The sequence below is a fragment of the Myotis brandtii genome, unplaced genomic scaffold (genome assembly GCF_000412655.1).
Source record: "Myotis brandtii unplaced genomic scaffold, ASM41265v1 scaffold826, whole genome shotgun sequence".
NCBI classification, from domain to species: Eukaryota; Metazoa; Chordata; class Mammalia; order Chiroptera; family Vespertilionidae; genus Myotis; species Myotis brandtii.
The window spans coordinates 620451-639812 of record NW_005371354.1 but is presented as its reverse complement, the minus strand read 5'-3'; the positions used below and the strand labels follow the sequence as shown (position 1 = coordinate 639812).

Here is a 19362-nt window from a genome sequence, read left to right as displayed (position 1 = left end):
CCTGCTGACTGCCCCCCTGGTCTTCCTCCGAGCAATCTTTGGGTGTCTTCTTAATGGCTGCCCTTAATTGCATTTTCCTGTCTGTGCCATGGCAGCCAGAATGCAGTTTAATAAAAGACTTTCAAGCGGCTGGGCCCATTCTTCCCTCCCCACCTACATCTGATGGAGTAGATTTTAAGCCTTATTTTTAAGGTGATTGATTTGGTGTGTTTTCCACTTTCTTTCCCGCTGTGGAGACGTTTTGCCTCTATGCGTGATAATTTTTTTTTTTAAAGGAACTTTGATTTTCCTGTCCCCTCACTTGCCACCCTGCTGTTTTGGAACCAAGGACTAGGAAGGTTTATTCCTCAAGCAGCTATTTCTGCGTCCTCGGATTCTGTGATTAGTTGTTGGTGCTTTGAATTAACCATGGCCGGGGCTCAGGGCTTGTCCTTTAACACTCAGACCCGTGGGGTGTTTAAAGTGGGCACTTGGGGACTGAATGCTGCAGCCACAGACATTTTTCTTGTCCTTTAAAAGAAGCATAGACTTTCATTTTATTTTAATTTCATTTAACTTATTTTGGATGTGATAGCAATAAAGAGAATTCATTACAAAGGCAGCTATAACATCCGCTAATGTAGTGGTGGCCCCTTGAAGATGTGGTCATAGGTAGGTCTCTACATTGTCATTTCTTCGTAGTAAGTCATACTTATGCAGGGAGGAAGGATTCTCAAAGAAAACAACCTCTGGTGAAACCTTTGATGATGATTCAGTGATTATTTCTCTTTTGTCTCACAGTTGTCTACCTCATCTCTTCATTCTCTCTCAAAAAATATAATTATTTTTTTTTTCAAAAGTACTTCTCGGACATGATACTATAAAATGATGACCACAGCCCTGCCAGTGTGGCTCAGTTGGTTGCACCAAAGGGTTGCAGGTTCAATTCCTGGTCAGGGCACATACCTAGGTTGCAGGTTGGATCCCCAGTCTGGGCACGTACAGAATCCATGTTTCTCATTTCTCTCTTCTCTCTCTCTCTCTCTCTCTCTCTCTCTCCCCTTTCCTCTCTCTAAGCATGTCCTCAGGTGAGGATTACAAGAATTATGGCAACAATATAAAAAATAGGAAAGACATATTTTAAAATCTAAGAAGAATGACATACAAGTTCAAGGATAGGGAATACCACACACACATTCACATATAATCAGACTATGGCATATTTCTTCCATCATTGTCCACAAAATCCAATGCAGTTTATAAGACATATGGAGCTGAGTGCTATATGTTTTGTGTTCAGACAATGTTGGAACGGGTAGGTTCATAGTTCTAACCACAGTAATCCCCCCTTATCTGTGGTTTTGCTTTCCTAGGTTTCAGCTATGCAAGGATGACCATGGTCTGAAAATATTAAGCAGAAAATTCCAGAATTAAACAATTCATAAGTTCTAAATGGCACAAGGTTCTGAGTAGCATGATGCAATCTTGCGCTGTCTCCTTCATCCCATCCGGGACATAAAGGCCCTCTCTGCCCGGGTCCCAGGCCAGATGTCCTCCCATCAGCCAGTCACTTCGGAGCCATCCGGGTCATCAGACCCACTGCCCCCTGTCTCAGTGCCTGCGTTCAAGTCCCCTTATTTACTTAGTAATGGCCCCAAAGTGCAGGGGCAGTGGTGCTGGCAATTTGGAGATGCCAAAAAGAAAAAGCTATAAAGTGCTTTCTTTAAGAGACAAGTTGTGTACTTAAAGGACAAGAAAACATACAGGCCTCAGTACTGTCTGTGGTTTAGGCATCCACTCAGGGGCTTGAAACCTAGCCCTTCCTCCCTGCAGTAGCGAATCACCCCAGCATCGTGCCTGTCATGCAGCCTCAGAGGCATTTAACAAATGAACCTGCCCAGCCCGTGTTGCTCAGTGGTTGAGCATCTACCTATAAACCAGGCGATCGCAATTCCATTCCCGGTCAGGACTAGGTTATGGGCTTGATCCCCAGCAGGGTGTGTGCAGAAGGCAGCTGATCAATGATTCTCTCTCATCATTGAAGTTTCTATCCTTCTCTCCCTCTCCCTTCCTCTTTCTGAAATCAATGAAAATATTTTAAAAATTAACCTACCAGCCTAAAACAAATCATTTTAATATCTTTCTTTTACAGGACCCAGTAAAGTATAGAGCGCTGTCCACTTAATGCGCAAGGATCGTAAGAAGAAAGAGAGTGGGCTTCATTACCCCCAATTTATAGATGAGGACTCTGAAACTAGCCAGGGTGAGTAACTCATTTATGGTCACAGAGCAAGCATCCAAACCAGGAGTTAGATTTTGCATACTTCTAGCCCAGTAGCAGCCCAGTGAATGGGTTTCTTTTCTGTGTAGGTTTGATTCTAATTAATACTGCCTTTTCTACTGGGTTCACCTTGCTATTACAGCAGTTGGAAAACATAAGCTCCACCATCAGTTGCCAGAGATGTGACCAATTGTCCTTGCTCGTATGGGCAGAGCTGGCATCAAACAGTGTCTTCCTGTCCCTGGTAGGGGACATGCTAGGTGGGCTATAGCCCAGAAGCAGGAGAGCAAGGGCAGAATGTGGAGAGCCGCAGGGGGTCCTGGGCACCAAGGCGCACTCTGGTTGCCTTGGAGAAGCCCACAAGGAGAGCCCTGGGAGCCAAGGGCATCTGACCTTGACCCATGGTGTCCCCGACTCCATCGGGGAGAGTCCTCACGTCACTGAGCCCTTGGCTGGGTTCCTGTCTCCTCTTTCGCTTGAAGGAGAGCAAGGGCAGAATGTGGAGAGCCGCAGGGGGTCCTGGGCACCAAGGCGCACTCTGGTTGCCTTGGAGAAGCCCACAAGGAGAGCCCTGGGAGCCAAGGGCATCTGACCTTGACCCATGGTGTCCCCGACTCCATCGGGGAGAGTCCTCACGTCACTGAGCCCTTGGCTGGGTTCCTGTCTCCTCTTTCTCTTTCTCTTGGCCACTCTCCATCTTTCTCTGCTTCCTTTGTTTTCATTCTCATCCTCCGTTTGTCTCTCTGTGGCCTTATGCAGGCATCTTTCTGCTTTTATATCTTTTCCCCTTTCCACCTTTGTCTCCTTCTAAGTCATCCTGGCCCCAGAGTGCCTATTCCCCTGCCCGCCACCTCCCTGAGCTACTTAAACTCCTACAAGAGAAACAACAGGTGTCACACACAGCCGCCACCTCTCTTTCATAAAACTCAGTTGGACCAGCTTTGAAGAACTTGGCCAAGGAGAGAAGCTATGTGTGTTAAGTGTTGCTAATATTAAGTATAAAACCTATACCCTGAAACAAAAACTGGTAACTCTATGTCTGAGGAAAACCAAATTTCTGGTCCTGGAGCAACGAGCGCCTTGGAAATGTCAAACCTTTGGGCTGCATTAGACTCTGGCCACGGCAGGGCTGTTATAAAGCAAGCTTTGCTCCATTTAGATTTCTCATTTGGCATTTCTGGGGTAAGAGGATCTCTTCTGCCAACCTATAAATTCACTTAAAATCTCTGTTTTCCCCCTGAAAAATTCCAATGATTAAAAGATGTGGGGCGCGGCTGCAGTGTTTTGGCCAGGTTGAAGCCTCAGACTAATGAAAGGACAGGGTCCTCTCATTGCCATGTGCAAGTCCCAGCTGGAGGGCAGGGCCCTCCCAGCACAATTATAGCCAAAGGCTGTGGTTGTAAGCTTGAACCTGTGGTCCAAACATGTAGCCCCACATACCTTGTGATAGAGTTCGGGTGCATGTAGTTAAGTGAGGTTGAAACTCATGAGAATGCTGTAAACGTGATCACGCCCCTACGTTGCCTCGTGGCATCTGCTATAAAATAAAGACACGGCTTGTGGGCACTGTTGTTGTCTCCTCATCAGGGAGCAGCGTCCCACCGAGACCCAGCTTTCATTCTCTTGTCTGTCTTTTCTCAATCCTTTCACCCCCCCACTCAGGGTCACTGAACCAGGGCTGAGCTGGCATGGCACATAAGGCGCCCTGGGGCTGAGTATGCCATGGCCGTGCCGGCTCCCCACAAAAAGAACCAGTACCTGGACTGCAATGAATGATTATATCTATTCTAAGACAGAACGCATTCTTTTTCCGCAGTGACCTCAGATAAGGTGACATTGAGCGCAATATTTGTGCCGCTCTGTTAATATTCACACCAGCAAGCGAACACCCCTCTGTTTTTAACCAACCATAATCCAATCATAAAACTCAACTCCCTGGGGATGCACAGCACAATGACTTGGGGATTTTGGATCATCCAGGTAGCTGTTATGTTGTTTTTGATGGAGGGGGGGTTCTATCCGAACAGAAATTAAGAAGGAATTAAGGAGAGAAAAAGAAGTGTGAGGAAAGGGGAAGAATTGAAAGAGAGGGTGACATCTCTATTCCAACAATATCTCCTAAAGCTGTTTATGATAAAAAGAGGATTAGGTGGCTTGGATTCCAGCTATATTAAATTAAATCCTGGGCCCCTTTCCTCAGACACAGGCAGGCCTAGGACATCAGTCTATCATACCAAATAGCCCGTGGGAAAAGGAATTCTCCTGGCACGATGCCATCCAGCTCTTCTAAACTGTTAACGGTGGTAATGAACCAATCCGAGAGACATATTAATAATGACACGAAGAGACACATTTATTGTTGACTGTTGAGATGGTGGCAGATTTATCGCCAGCTTGCCAGGAGGGAGGGCTTGGCCCAGAAGTGGTGCAATTAAAAACAAATTGAATACGGGGACAAAGAATCAATAATCTAACGGGGCAACTTTTAGTTTGCAAAATACAAATATAAATTAATTGACCTGAACACAGCTGCTAACTGGTCATTAATGTCTTCTCGTTGGCCAATCAGAACACAGCATCTATCCCATTCTGGTGCTTTGCAGCGGGGCTGGGTGGGGGAGCTTGCAGCTCTGCCTGCCAGGGCGGCCCTCGGGGATCTTGTTAGGGGGTGACTTCCAACATCATTACAGGAAGGTAGCTGTGTCTCAACTTTCCCTAGAAACTCTAAATTACAGACATATTTTAAGGTTTTTCTAAGAACTCCTTTATTCAATGGAAATGTTTTTGGTACCTACAGTGCACAGCCATCTATCCTAAGCATGTGGTGACAAATACAACATATACAAGGTGGATGCTGCCTTTTGTGGTGAGATCTTCAATAGCAGCTGATTTAGGACACATTGCTATTGTGTTGTTGTTTGTGTGTGTGTGTGTGTGTGTGTGTGTGTGTGTGTGTGTGTGTGTATGTATTTTTCTATGGATTTGTAACATTTAATATAAGTTTGTTAAAGGGCTACCTCTATGGTCATGCCAATTTAGATTGCAATCCCTAAGCTGTACCCGGACCAAAAATTACGGAGCCAACTTAGGCTCTTGCCTTCAATGAAAGTATAACCTTGGGAAGAAATAGAGTTAGACCCACCGATAGCTGGAATATGAAATAAAAAAGCACACATATCCTAAGGAAGTACAGGAAGGTGGTATTGGAATACCAAAGGGAGCCTTTAGCTTTGGGGATTTAGCAACTCCAAAACTGTGCTGTCCAATATGATGGCCCCTCATGGGTGTGACTATACTTAATTAAATTAATTACAATTAAACAGTAGCAAAATTCAGCTCCTCAGTCAGACTAGACATATCTCAAGTTCTCAGTTACCACCTGTGGCTAATGGCCCCATGTTGGACAGTGCGGACAGAGTGCATTCATTCCATCATCCCAGAGGGGCCGGCTGGACAGAGCATGGGGGACGGCGCTGCTCCGGAAGGTCCCTAGGATTTGGATGTCCAGAGAAAAGCATGTTCACAGCAGATAGATGGTGTGAGAAATGGAGAAAATGCAGGATGCTAGTGTGGGTGTTTTACAACGACATGTTTGGCTAAATTGCATGTAGGATGTAAAAATGGAATAATAGAAAGCAAGAGTGGAAAGGTAGGTGTGGCTCTGACTTGTTTAGCACTTGGAAAAATGACTTAAGACGTTTTGACTTTATTTTATTGTCAACGGGGAGTCGTTAAAATTACACTGAGGGGAAGTGACATGATGAGATATGTGCATCAGGAACACTTAGACAGCGGTGCTAAATGTCCTAAGGAGGCAGAGACTGAGGGTTGGGTAGCAATTAGAATGTGACTATGAAAAGTCGCTGGGGAGCAAGATTCTACACTTTGTTGGTAGGGGCTTTGGGAACGGAAAGGAAGAGAATGAATTTATTGGACATGACATCTGCTTTGCTGGAGAAGCAAAAGAGAGAGAAGAGGCAATGCTGAAGCCAAGGTTTTAGACAAGGATGTACACCCATAAATAGAAATGTGAATTAAAAGAGGAAGAATGGGTCATGGAGAGAACAAGAGAAGTTTAGTGTGGGACACGTGAGGATACCATGGGACACCCAAGTTGAAGAGTTCTGGAAAATATCAGAAATAAAAGCCTGGAATTAGGGAAGAAATTAGAAACTGGAAATTTAGATTTAGGAGTCAATGGTACATGCCTGATATGAACTCCAAGAAGGAAGTTGTAATTACTAATAAGATAAATAAAATAGAAGAAACAAAGGCACGAGGAGGACAGATTCTGACTGCAGACCTACCATTTCAGCAGAGACAACCTGGCCAGCGCATTGTCAGTGAGCTGGTGTGTCAGTCTGGCCGGCTTATGTGAAAGGGATGGAATCAAGATGAAGGTAAGTGTGGGCTTTCACTGTAGACTGAGCAGAGCTCCAATCAAATCGCTCAACTCATCAGCTGGTGCCATAAGGCAAGTTCTTTAGTCTCTCTGAGCCTCGATTTCCCCATGGAACTACTAGGAAAATGCATCCCACCTCTGGGCTTGACCGGAAAATGGAATTGCATCTATGAAGTGATTGCCATATTAAGTACTCAGCATGGCAGCCATGGTTGTGATTATTTAAAAAAAAATGTGTTCTTGACTGGCTTTCTTGTGATTTTTACGTGGCTTCTATTGCTTTTGCATTCCTCTGCCTATTAGGAGAATCATTAGTGAGAGAAGAGTCAAAGGCTTTGGATACCTTTATGAGAAATCAAAACAGGACCAAGTATAAAGGATAGTTATTGTTGCCAAGACCCTGCGGTTGAGGCAAACCTTGTTAACCTGTCAAAGTCAGGTTTCAGAGTGCAAGTCAGGCTCTCTATCTGTGTATGTATGCCACACAGAGGAACTCATTGCTACTCTAAATCCAGAGGGCTAGGGCCCTATATGATGACTAAGTTCCTGGGAAATCAAGTTTGAAATCTTATATGGGATCCTCACTGGATGAGAGTCATGATGAACTTTCATCTATTAGGAGAGTTTACCAATTTACCCTACTTCTAAAGACTGCTTCCCCCGCTCACAACAAAAAGAAAGATCTCTAGGCATTGATTGGAGCTACTGAGGGACTAGACACTAAGGAAATAAGCTGAGATCAACATCCACATTGAGTAGAACATCACAGGCATTTCATTTTCCCTCCATCTGCACATCAGGGATGATGTTGAGAGCAGCCTTTCTGACTGGTCCATTTATTGGATTCTATTGCAAATCTGGCAGATGAGAGCTCCAGGCCCTGCCACTTCCCTTTTTGGCTACTGTACATACCACCAAACCGGGTGCCAGGACAGACGGACAGCACCATCTCAGACCATGTGGAAGGGTATCTCTACCTTCCCTTCAAAACAGCCTGCACACGTTCAAAGCCAGGACCCTCAAATGCAATTCCCAGGCAGGGTCAACCATCTTGGGCCCTGACAATGTGCATCCAATGTCAAATTTTGCTTTGGTTTCATTCACCATGTATGAGTGTATTTGTTTGTATGTGTATGTGTGACTGTGTGAGTGTATGGTATGTTTTTGTGTGTTCATGCATGCATGACTGTGTGTACATGTTTGTGTTTGTGCATTCATGTGTGACTGTGTGTGAATGTTTGTGTGTATGTGTGATTGTGTGAGTGTATGTGTATGCATGCATCTGTGACTGTGTGTGTGTTTGTGTTATGTGTATGATTGTATGTGAGTGTATGTGCTTGTGTTTGTGCATGCGGAGGTTAACAAAGCCCCATATTTCTCCTCACAACAATGGGAGTAAATCTTTATTAAAAGAGAAATATAAAAATGTGTTGTTTTTTTATTACAAAATATGTTTTTGACTGTGTTAACAACTATACATGATGAAAGGTGTGGTAATCTAGGATATTGGGTGGAGGTGAACATCAATCCTATTCTAATTTGCAGTTGCCTTGGTTGTGGGTTATGGAGGTGACATATGTCAAGGTGGAAAGGTAAAGAGAGAGTATCTTTCTATCCCATCCTCTCCAGCCAAGAGGGAGCCCAGCCAACATGGGCGAGAAATGCTCAGAGTGGCCACTAACAGTGGTGATAACAGGAAGCTCAAAATATGAATAAGAAAGTGAACAAGAGCAAATCTTCAATTGCTCCGTCAGTGGGAGAAGTCGGAAAAGACTTGGAGAACAGAGATGCCCGGATATACAAACATCCCCCAGAGAAATTGCACTAACATATCATGAAATGTAATAACTGCAAAGGACTTCCTTATCATCCATTCCACCCCTCATTTTGAAACCAAGGAAATGATGCCCAGAAGGTTCTTACATTTATTTTGTACTGTGGACCCTTTGGCCTGTGTGTTTGCTCTGCACACATACATAGGATGTACAACTTGTAGGCACCTTTTCAGAACCTTATTTTCAAATGCAAAATAATTAATAATAACAAACAACAAAGGATTTAGGTGTGCATGTGTGTACCTAAGGGAAATCAGTTACATTGAATTTTACTCCTCGCCAGGATGAGAAGTACGAAGGTGACACCCCAAGGACCCAGGCCTCGACGTCAGGAGCAGAGCTCAGGCTGGGGGAATGAGTGTTTTGATGCCCACTCTTGTTCATTTCCAATTTCCCACCCTGCCTCTGTGAAGAGCAAGTGTGACTATAGAGGCCGGATACATGAAATGGATTTCAGGTTGACTATCTGCTTTTCTTGAGGCTCACAATTATACATGTTAATTTAAGTGACTGTAATATTTGAGAGAAGTGGGGGAAAGAGCAGAAACAAGAGGTTGGTTACAAAGGAAGAGCTGAAAATAGTCAGGTCCTTGGAAAAATTGTGACCTGTGGCAGGTCTGTGTTCCTTGCTTGCTGGACACCCTAACGCCGGGCCCTGCCCCAGCCCCAGCCTCGACCAGGCCCACGCCCCCCAGCATCTGTCTGCTGAGGGTTCGCCCTTCTCAGTAGTGCCTTGGAACTTTTCTATTTTTCTCACAAAAGTAAAATTTACCTGCGTTTTTCCTGAGCTATGAGTTAGCAATCTGGTATGTGAACAAAACACTGGGTCTAGGATAAAACACACTTGGCGTTAAAAGGTGCTTTGCCACCTACTAGCTACTGTTCTTCAACTCTCTGACTCTTCTATTTCTTTTCTGGGAATTTGGTGACTTTCTGTTCTGCTTCCCAGGGCTTTTGTGCAGAAAAATCAAAAGAGATAATGCGTATAGTGTGCTTTACCTATTTTTATTTGGATGGCTTATTTTCTGCAGATGAGTCGGTGAAGCGAATTTAAAGCATTAGTAGCCTCATCGTTGGGCAAGTTTTTAGTCTTTCTAAGCCTTCGTTTCCTTATATGTGAAATGTAAATATGATGTCGAGTTTGCAGGGTTGGTGTGAGAACCAACTGAGATGAGGTTCACGCTTACTGTGCCCAAGGCAGCGTTTGGCTGGCGCTCAGCAAAATCTAGGTCTGGGCTACTTGGCCAACCTGACTCCTCTACCTGCGGAAAGAAATTTGGGGTCCCAACCAGTCCCCCCTGAACTGACTCCAGGCTCACAGAGCCACCGTCTTTTGCAGACATAGAAATTGCAGGAGCTTGCTGTGGAGTCTCAGATGTGAGAAATTAACGCCATTCGTCATTTCCAGCTCTTTACATAGACTTGGGTTTAGCGAGAGGAGTTCATTCCATGAAAGAAAATATCGGGTAGTAAACAGATTTCTGAACTAAGTCAAGAGAGCAGATGGAGATTATCAGCATCCGAGGAGCAAAAGTCCACCCATTCTTCCTGCCCACTGACAATGACAGCAACCAAGGCAACACGGGGATAGCCACGTGGTTTCAGAATGCTGGAGCATTCATGACACTTACGATAACAATTATTTACTGGATTCTCAAAGGGCCTAAGTTTTTGGTACATACATAGGATAAAGAGGTAATGTTGCCCCGTCAGCATGACTCAGCGGTTGAGCAATGACCTCAGAACCAGGAGGTCATGGTGTGATTCCTGGTTGGGGCATACACCCAGGTTGTGGGCTGGATCCCCAGTGCACAGGAGATAGCTGATCAATGATCCTTTCTCATCATTGATGTTTCTATCTCTCTCCCTCTCCCTTCCTCTCTTAAATCAATATATATTTTAAAAGAGGTAGTGTTTAAAATGTATGGATAAGCTACTCATCATTTAATTCTCTTCTTTGCTTCTCTCTGTCTCTCTCTGCCTCTCTACACTCTTCATTGTAGTTTAGGCATCCCACCCCCAATGCTAATTTTCTACCTTGAGCTTTGTCCTCAATTTCTTCTGGTACAATGTAATCTCCATAGTAGAAACAGGGAAGAAAAAAAAGAAAGAGTAACTGGACAATTCCCATGATCTAGATTACAGAAAGAACTTCAGACCTGCTTGGCAGGAGGTGGTGGAGTGTGCTGGAGGGACATTGACCTTGGAGTCACATGGCCAGGGTTTGAGACCCCGATCTGCTACTTACTCCCAGGAGGCCCTGACGGGTCTCTTGCTCTCCAGGAGCTGCAGCTCCTAATTTGCAAAAATGGAGATAACAGTCATTGCCCTGTGGGCTCCCAGGGCTTGTTGTGAAGATCAAAAGGGACGATACTGTGACCAGTGCTGTAAAGTACTAAATAAACGCCTGGGATTCATGTTATCCCTGTTATAACATATCTCTTCGCTTGTCACATGGAAGACCGTCATCCCTCCCGGGAATCGTCCCCATCACTGTCCACTCCACATCACCTGGACAGTCTTTGCCACAGTCCTCACCCGTCTCTGTTTCAGGGGCTGTCTGATCACTGCCTTCGTGTGCCATTTCACTTGCTGTAGTCACCGGTTCTTCGGTTCACTTACAAACATTGACTGAATGTCTAGTAAGCCTCACACAGTGCTGTGTGCTGGGGACAGACATAAATCCATGGTTCCTGCTGTTCTCTAGGAATAAGCTCAGAAAACTCACTCACTCTCATGCTAGTAAATTCATGATGGGTCTCAAATACCCGCTGCTGGCCTTGAGTTGCACCTGTTCCTTAGTTCTGTAATAGCTGCATGATGTTTATGTTTTCCTTGCCTCTAAACTTAGCAAGCCTCATGCTTTCCTTTCCTAGAATCACAGGATCCTAGCTCCACAGTTTTAAGTGATCGTCATTTCCCCATCCAAAATGCAGGTGGTGATCTCTTCATTTTTCTTATTTCAAGGCGTTAACATTCATTCTCTCAGTCTTTCTCGGACAATATCTCTTGGAGGCACTGTCTTCCTTTCTACAGGTAGATCCACGGCCCATGCTTGGCACAATTTTGGGTGATGGGAGTAGCTCATTGCCTGTCCTTGGGCCTTCAGCTTCTCTCTGCTTTACCGCATCCCATACCGGGCTGGCAGCCTGATTCTCCTACCCCGACCCATCCGATTGTCCAGCAATACTGTCCCCTGGCTAGGATTTCCTCCGCACCTGAGTATACATTCCAGCTCCCACTAACATACCCCCCACATGCTGCCTTGAGATGATCCCTCGGTGGCCAAGATGTGCCTTGGGTACCAGTGATAATATTTTAATGAATGCAGCTCCTCTCCAAGAAAAGGACTTGGAAATTAATTCCCATCAGATACATGGCAAAGGCCACCTTATAAAGCAGTGAGGACAGGCTGTGAGGTCAGTGGCAGAGCATCTCTTAGTCCGCCCCATCTCAGGAGCAGGAGCGATGAAGCCAGGGCGCTGAGGGGCTGTTCCCCTTCTCTTCCGGCACTTGGTTGGCAGAGGTGATGAGATACTAACATCCTCTAATGGACAGATGACAAATAAACACTTTTTTTTCTAAACAGACAAGTTGCAGCTCAGGAAAGTTTTCCGTTTTCCTCATTGCAAAATCAATACCCATCAGCAGTTTGAAATTAAAGGCCAGATTAGGCCTCAGTTTTATACATGCCTTATTGTATTCCAAAAGCTTTCTACGCAGTCAGATAAATCTTCTTTAAGAGGATTAGGAAACTTTCATTATCTTTATCTCACCTGAACTAACACTAAGTCTGAAAAATTAATCTATGGACTGGATGAGAGCTGAAAGCTGCTGGAAGGAGGGGGACTCCGGGCGCCTTTCTAATTGAGCCGCGGGGTCATGGCTTCCACCCACTGGAAAGTCACCTGGTCTCTGAGGGAGGAACAAGCCGCCCATTGCTCACCAGGATGGGAGCAAATATTGCTCTGAGCTCCTCCTTTTAACCTCTTAGGAAGTATAAAGACCATTTGCTAAATGTTCTAGAAGCTTCTCTCCCCCCTTTCCGCTCTCCTGGTCTTCTGAATGGAAGTGCACAGGCCCCCTGAGACGACCAGAGTTGTGAGAGGTGCCTGGCCTGAATGTGGAGACTGCAGGAACGGAACCCCGGAGTTGAAACTCTGCTGCCTGCATCACGCCTGTTCTCACATCCAATGCTCTGAGGCCCATGGCAAGCACCACTGGCTTCTCTGTCCAGCCCAAGACATAGCTCCCAGGGCCTTGGAAAGAACATCACCTCCCCCCCCCCCACCCCCGCGCCCTGTTCTACACTGCGAGCCCTTTAAGGCCTGCGTTGACTTTGGCATGTTACACAATCTGTCCTAGTTCCTGCAAAGTGAGAGCCGTGTTCCTTTGAGTCTGTCTCTGTGCACTGCCTGACAGTTCCTTTTAAACTCCAGTGTCTCATTTTCTGGATTTTAAGATAACTTTGCTGTCAAAGCCTCGAGAACACCACGGAGGTGTGGACTTCCACGCCCAGAATTCCAGCTCCTCCGGAAACAAGGCCAGGTGCTGGGTGGGTAGGAAAACTCAATCTCCCCAAAAACGTTTGACAGGCATCCCAGCTCATCCCAGTGCCTCGCCGTCCTCTGAGGAGAAGCAGCGGGTATGACATTGGCTTCATCTCCAGATGGAAGCCGCCGTGTAACTGCCAAGCAGTGACCATCCCAAGCCCTGCCCCAGGCGGGACATGTTGGAGAAGGGAAAGAGTATACAATCATCTGCCCCATGGCAGGCTGGAGTGGGTGTCTGAAAGCCTCGAAGAGAAGGCCACGGAGGCCGAGCTGAGGCCAGGCTTCAGGCAGCAGGGCAGCACTGGGGCTGCTGGAGCAGAAACTGCAGGGGCAGACCCCTGGCCCAGCACAGGCCTTAGAAATGGCTCAGTCAGAGGCCTGGAGGCTGTGCCAGCAAAGAGCCGCTCTGGCGTAAAAGCTGGCCATCCTGAATGGCATGAGTGGCCGTAGCAGGAAGACACGCTAACTCCTACTCATGCTCCCCAAGAAACCACATGAAATGAGAAAAATTATATATTTTGGGAAGACAAGAGCAAGAGACTCCATATTAGCTAAGCAAGGAGGCCATACACATTTCATACACTGACAAATCCTTTGAATCTACTGCAGATGGAATGTGGTAAAAGGCAGTTACTAAAGATTAAATCCTACACAGGGACTTCTCTTCTTCTTTTTTAAAAATATATTTGTATTGATTTTAGAGAGGAAGGGAGGGGGAGAGAGAGAGAGAGAAACATCAATGATGAGAGAGAATCATTGATCGGCTGCCTCTTGCACACCCCCTACTGGAGATCGAGCCAGCAACCTGGTCATGTATCCTAACGGAATCAAACCATGACCTCCTGGTTCATAGGTCCACGCTCTACCACTGAGCAACACCAGCCGGGCACACAGGAACTCCTTCTGAGAGCTCAGTTCATGGTTCCAAGTCCCCATGCAGGAGGCTCTGAGGGAGGCCCACCCCAATCCCTCACTGGGTGGAGGAAGGGAGGAAGGATGTGCCATCGGAGGATAAAGCGAGCTGAGCACTTCTGGGTGCCCTGAGCCAATACCTGACAGGAACTGCTTTGCGTAGTAATGAGGCAGGGAGTGCAGTCAGTACGGCGCAGTTAAAAATAACTTTCTTCGTGCTGTTGTCTTGTTTTAAACGGCTCTCACATTCTCCTAACTGCTATCTGGATGTATTTTTAATTTTTGATAATTAATAATTGATATCTAAGATTCTGACATTCCTACAGCCCTATTTTTTCCCCTACAAAGTGAAATTTGAATAAAAATTTATGAAATACTATGCCTGGGTTTTACCAATCCTGATTTTTTAAGGGAGAATAAGAGAGAAATTTAGGGATTTAGTGCCCCCTTTTAATTATGTAGATTTATTTCCAACACAGGCCTGGAAATATAATTTTGACTAATCCCTCTCTTGACCTCGGCTGCACTGTGGGGCTAAGAGAGAGACGTTGGCTCAGCAAGGATGCAGGGAGAACCGGACGAAGCAGCACACAGAACCCCTCCTGGAATGTGCAGGACCGTCACCCACACAAAAGCAGTCCCAAGTCACATGATTTCACATCACTAGCATTAATCTTTTATAACAAAAGCAGCCTATCAAAGATATTCAAAGACAGATCTCTACACAGTCGCCATCATTATTTAATTATAGTTATGTCTATAAGCACAGGAAGTGGATATTGTATCCATTTTTTTAAGTCTACCAGGTCCCAACTCCAGAGTACTAAGTAACTTAAGAGCTCAACCAGCACATGCCACACAACTTATTGAAAAGAAGTGAAGGATCAGAGATAAAATTGAGAAACTGTGAACATGTTCAGGGCTCAGTCAAGAACCTAGCAGGTGAGAAGGAATCCCGGGCCGATACTCAACCTCTGGATTCTGTAGAGGAAAATGACTTTTTCTGTCTTCATACATGAGTAGAAGCAAATGCTGAGATGGTCCTTCCCCTCCATCATTGGCAGCGACCCCAACCCACAAATCTAGCTGTAACTCACCTTGTACGATGAGGTGGACCCGCGAGGTCTTGGGGTGGTTGTCTGTCTGCACAGAGCAGGTGTATGGGCCTTCGTCATACACATCCACATTCTGGATCATGATGCTGTACTGGGTTGGTGTGTTGACCAGGATGACCACACGAGGGTCTATGGACCACTTGTCATTCCCAGCGTAGAGGATGGTGCTGCGGTTTAGCCAGGCCACCCGAGTGACTCGGTCGTCTATGGTACACCTGTGGGGTGGGGTGGGAAGGAGGAGAAAGGCAGAGGGAAGATGAAAGGGGAATATCAAGGAAGGGAGAAAGGAAGAAAGAAGAGGGGAGAACAGGAGTAAGAGAGTGCTGAGCGATTACATTATAAATATGCTGGTTGTGCTTCAAGGAATAAATAAAATAACATAACCTAGTGCTAACAGAAAATGATTAATTATTGATGAAACTTCCTAAATATAGGTTAGCAGTGGCCTGAATCATCCTGAAGAACCAATGATGCAAAATCATTTGTATTCGATTTGGGAACCTATTCTGTGACTATCTCTGCTGTATATTTGTTTTCCATCTTAGTTCTCCCCTAGGCGTATATGGAAATTAGTTTATATTTCTTGAGCACATTGAGTACCTCCTGGGAGAAGTGGCCCAGGGGCCCAGGGGCGAGAAAGTGGATCAGCATTTCAAATAGGTCACAGGTAATCCACAAAGCAAACACCGAACCTGTTGTGAGCCCCAAATGGAACATGTTTACCTCCTTGGTGCTGATAATCCCCTGTACGCCTAAGCTGCCCAGTGCCTCCTGCAACCAACAGCTTATAACATGGATTGGAAATTCACCTGAGAAAGCTAACGGTGTTGGAAGAAACCCTGCCTGCCTCCTAAGATTTCTGGAGAGGGCAGAAGAGATGGTCAGACAATTTCTCCTCCTTCTCACACTCCTTTTCCTGTGCCCCGAGAGAAAACGGTTTGGCTGACGTCACCTCGTTTATCCTCACACCTCTCACCTACTTCCCCAACCATGGGAGGCTAGTGGAATTTGCTTTTTGGTGTGTATGACCTGCTGGCTATCACGTTTAATGTAGAGATAAGCATGCCTGTTTGGTCAGGTAAAAAACAAAAAACAAACTTGCATATGTGCCCCAGGAACTTAGAACCTGTAAAGGGAAAATGTAGAAAAAGAAACCCTTTATAACTGTGGGTCTGCAGTGAAGAGTATGACTAGAGGGTGAGAGTTGCACTCACCGAGAACTCAATGCTCTAGTCCTCTAGGCAGAACCTGAGTTGGGGTATCTGAGCACAGAGCAAGGGGTGCCCCCCCAGAGGTCCTAGCACAGTGGTCGGCAAACTGCGGCTCGCGAGCCACATGTGGCTCTTTGGCCCCTTGAGTGTGGCTCTTCCTAAGCCTTAGGAGTAGCCTAATTAAGTTAATAATAATTTACCTACCTATACAGTTTAAGTTTAAAAAATTTGGCTCTCAAAAGAAATTTCAATCATTGTACTGTTGATATTTGTCTCTGTTGACTAATGCGTTTGCCGACCACTGTCCTAGCAGAAGGTAGGAGGTGTACCGCCTGGGGACAAGGCATGCGAATCCAGTGCCTCTAGGTGAGGAGACAGGGAGAAACACTGCCACTCCTTACCAGGTCTGAACCTATTTAGCAACAAGAGATCCTTCTGACAGGCTCAGGAGATGGGCAGCACACCCGAGACACTGGCCATGGAAGAGAGGGCACACACATGTGGACAAGCGGTTTCCTCTGGCAAAGTGACCAGCCTGACAGGGTCAGGGGAACAGAATGGCACTGGAGCACCATATGACAGTGCTCCTGGAAAGGGAAAGCCTCAAGTCTAGAGAAGCAATCTCCCTGGTTGGTCGGAGGAATAGAAATAATACCAGCTCCCAATTACTGAGGTCTTTTACGTACAAGTCCACCTAGCGAGCGTTCAGCAGGTGCCGGGGCCATGACGTAGGGGTGGGTGATAATCAGGTGCTTTCAAATTAAAATAGGAGGAGATTCTTCTCTTCTAAATTGTCTTTATTTGCTATTTTTTAAAACTAAAAGTGTAAAATAAATATGTTTAAACATGCGAGCAAATATAATACAAAGATGCAAAAAGGCCAAGCTAATCATTCCATCCCTGCCCAACTCCTGGTTCCCTGAGATCATTATTTCCAAAACAGCCTGACACTTCTCCTTCCACATCTTACTCCTCACAAACATACATTCACATATAGACACTTTGTGTTGAATTTTTTTTTGCCTGAAATAGAATCACACTCTCATTTTCTTTTAACGTGACCACACGCATCTCTGCACACCAGTAGTGAGAGATCTAATTTTGTATTTGTTTCTGGGTAACATCAGGGAGATGAGTTTGGGGGCCCAACTGGACTCTCCACTAGGTCCTGATCATTCAGGTGTCATTAAATGACTCTTTCCCACCTTAATACATGTGTCATTGGTATAAAGAAAAATTAAAGTCATGTTTTTCTGTCCATATCCTTGAGACGTTTACTTCACTTGCCACAACATTAGTTCATTCTATGGGACGGTCTCCAATTCATTTACAAAGAAGACTAAATCCCCAAAAGACTTTCCCTGCTTTGAACTTTCAAAACATTAAAACACACACACACACACACACACACACACACACACACACACACACACACACACAAACTCATTCATTCCCTCTGGGTTGCAAATGATGGATAAGGCAACCCTATCTTAAGGACTGTAGCGTTTGAGTAACTCCCAACAATGAAGTCCCACTTATGCAGTTCTGGGACTCAGCCAGCCCGGAGTGAATGGTGGGCTGAGACAGGGTGGCGAGTTGTCTTACAGTCCCTGGAACCACACAAATCCAGATGACTACGTGCAAACGAATATTCTTGCTTTTATTTGGGCCAATTATGTAACCCTTGCACATTTACTGAATTTGTAAATTTAAGTTATAGTTGGAAAGAATGCGCTTTTGGTCTGTGGAAAATATTCCCATTTAAAAATCAAAACATCACAATATGTATATGCATATAGGTATGTATGTTTAATGGCATTTAAATACCATAGCAATTTGATACTCATGATTATCTCTTTCAACATTCATAAATGAGTTCTTTCTTGACAATCATAAAATATGCACCATTCCTTTTTAAAATGTAAACTTGCGTTTCCATTATGTGTCTTCTGTAAGATTTTATCCTGATATATTGTATGCTTGAAAATCTCTTATTGATCAGCTATCATATTTACATATAAATTTAAATTTCCTTTGTGTTCAGTGACCATAAAGCTCTGAGTAATAATATTTTCTTTTAGAATGAGTTATCAATACGAGGATAATATTGATAAAACAACATAAATATATTGTACATGCTGTTAAGTAATAATTAAAGCTAATGAGTGAGCTTTTACTGGAAATATAGCTCTTAGTAGGATTGATGAGGCTTTTAAAAATTATACCCTGGATAAATATCAGTACTGCTAGAATGAGATAGAGCTAAGGATCAATTCTATTCCTTTTTTTTTTTTTTTTTTTTTTTTTTTTGCTTTAAAAGGAACCTAGTTCACATCGGCAAGGATATGGAAATGAAAATCCTGTAGAGAAATGTCACTCAATTCTTTGAACCTTTTCCAAAACATATGCCAAAAATCACAGAGTAATATAGCTTCAAAAATTATTTTAATGATCGCACAGCTGACAATTCAATTAGTTCCTCTTTCAATTTCTTTTAAAGCAATGAATTGGAAAATACCTGACTTGCAAAGGGCTTTGTAACTCAGTATTAAATTCATTCCATTTCTCAATATCTAGACAGTAGACTGCTAATATTTTACCAGGCTTTATCAAATGACTATTAAAGGGAGAAAGTAAAGAAAAATCCTCCCCTGGACAATTACTAAAGTGGAAGCAGCCAGAAAGGAGAATTAGAATTACAATGCAATCTCAGGCACTTTCTCGGGGCCGATTTGGGGAAATTTGAGAGCTTGAAATGTATCATTTTAAACCTACCATGCCCTTGTACAACCTACAACTGCAGGTTGAGGCGTATGCAGCCAGTTTAAAGATGCCTCTCAGGGGCTGACTTTGAAACAGTCAATCCAAATCTACCTTCCTGGGCCAGAACATGTTCTCATGCCTGGCCACACAGCCTGTGGAAAGCCCCTAGGGTAGGGCCAGACATACCCCAAACGGGTGACCAGGGACCAATTTAGCTGCTCTCAAACCTGGGCCTCATTAGCGGGCCTGGAAGGCAAATAGAGGGAGTAACTGGATAAAAGCCATCTCTCAAATGGGGCAGAGCTGAATCA

The 19362-nt window shown here is 44.8% G+C and overlaps 1 protein-coding gene across 2 annotated transcripts in view; it reads right to left on the bottom strand.

Annotated features, from left to right (window-relative positions):
- Positions 1–19362, bottom strand: part of OPCML (opioid binding protein/cell adhesion molecule-like) — a 426180-nt gene that overhangs the window by 177645 nt on the left and 229173 nt on the right. For both annotated transcript variants that reach the window (XM_005884362.2, XM_005884363.2), the window contains exon 2: positions 15060–15292. In XM_005884362.2, the coding sequence (XP_005884424.1) occupies positions 15060–15292 (233 nt within the window). The remainder of the gene's footprint in view (positions 1–15059; positions 15293–19362) is intronic.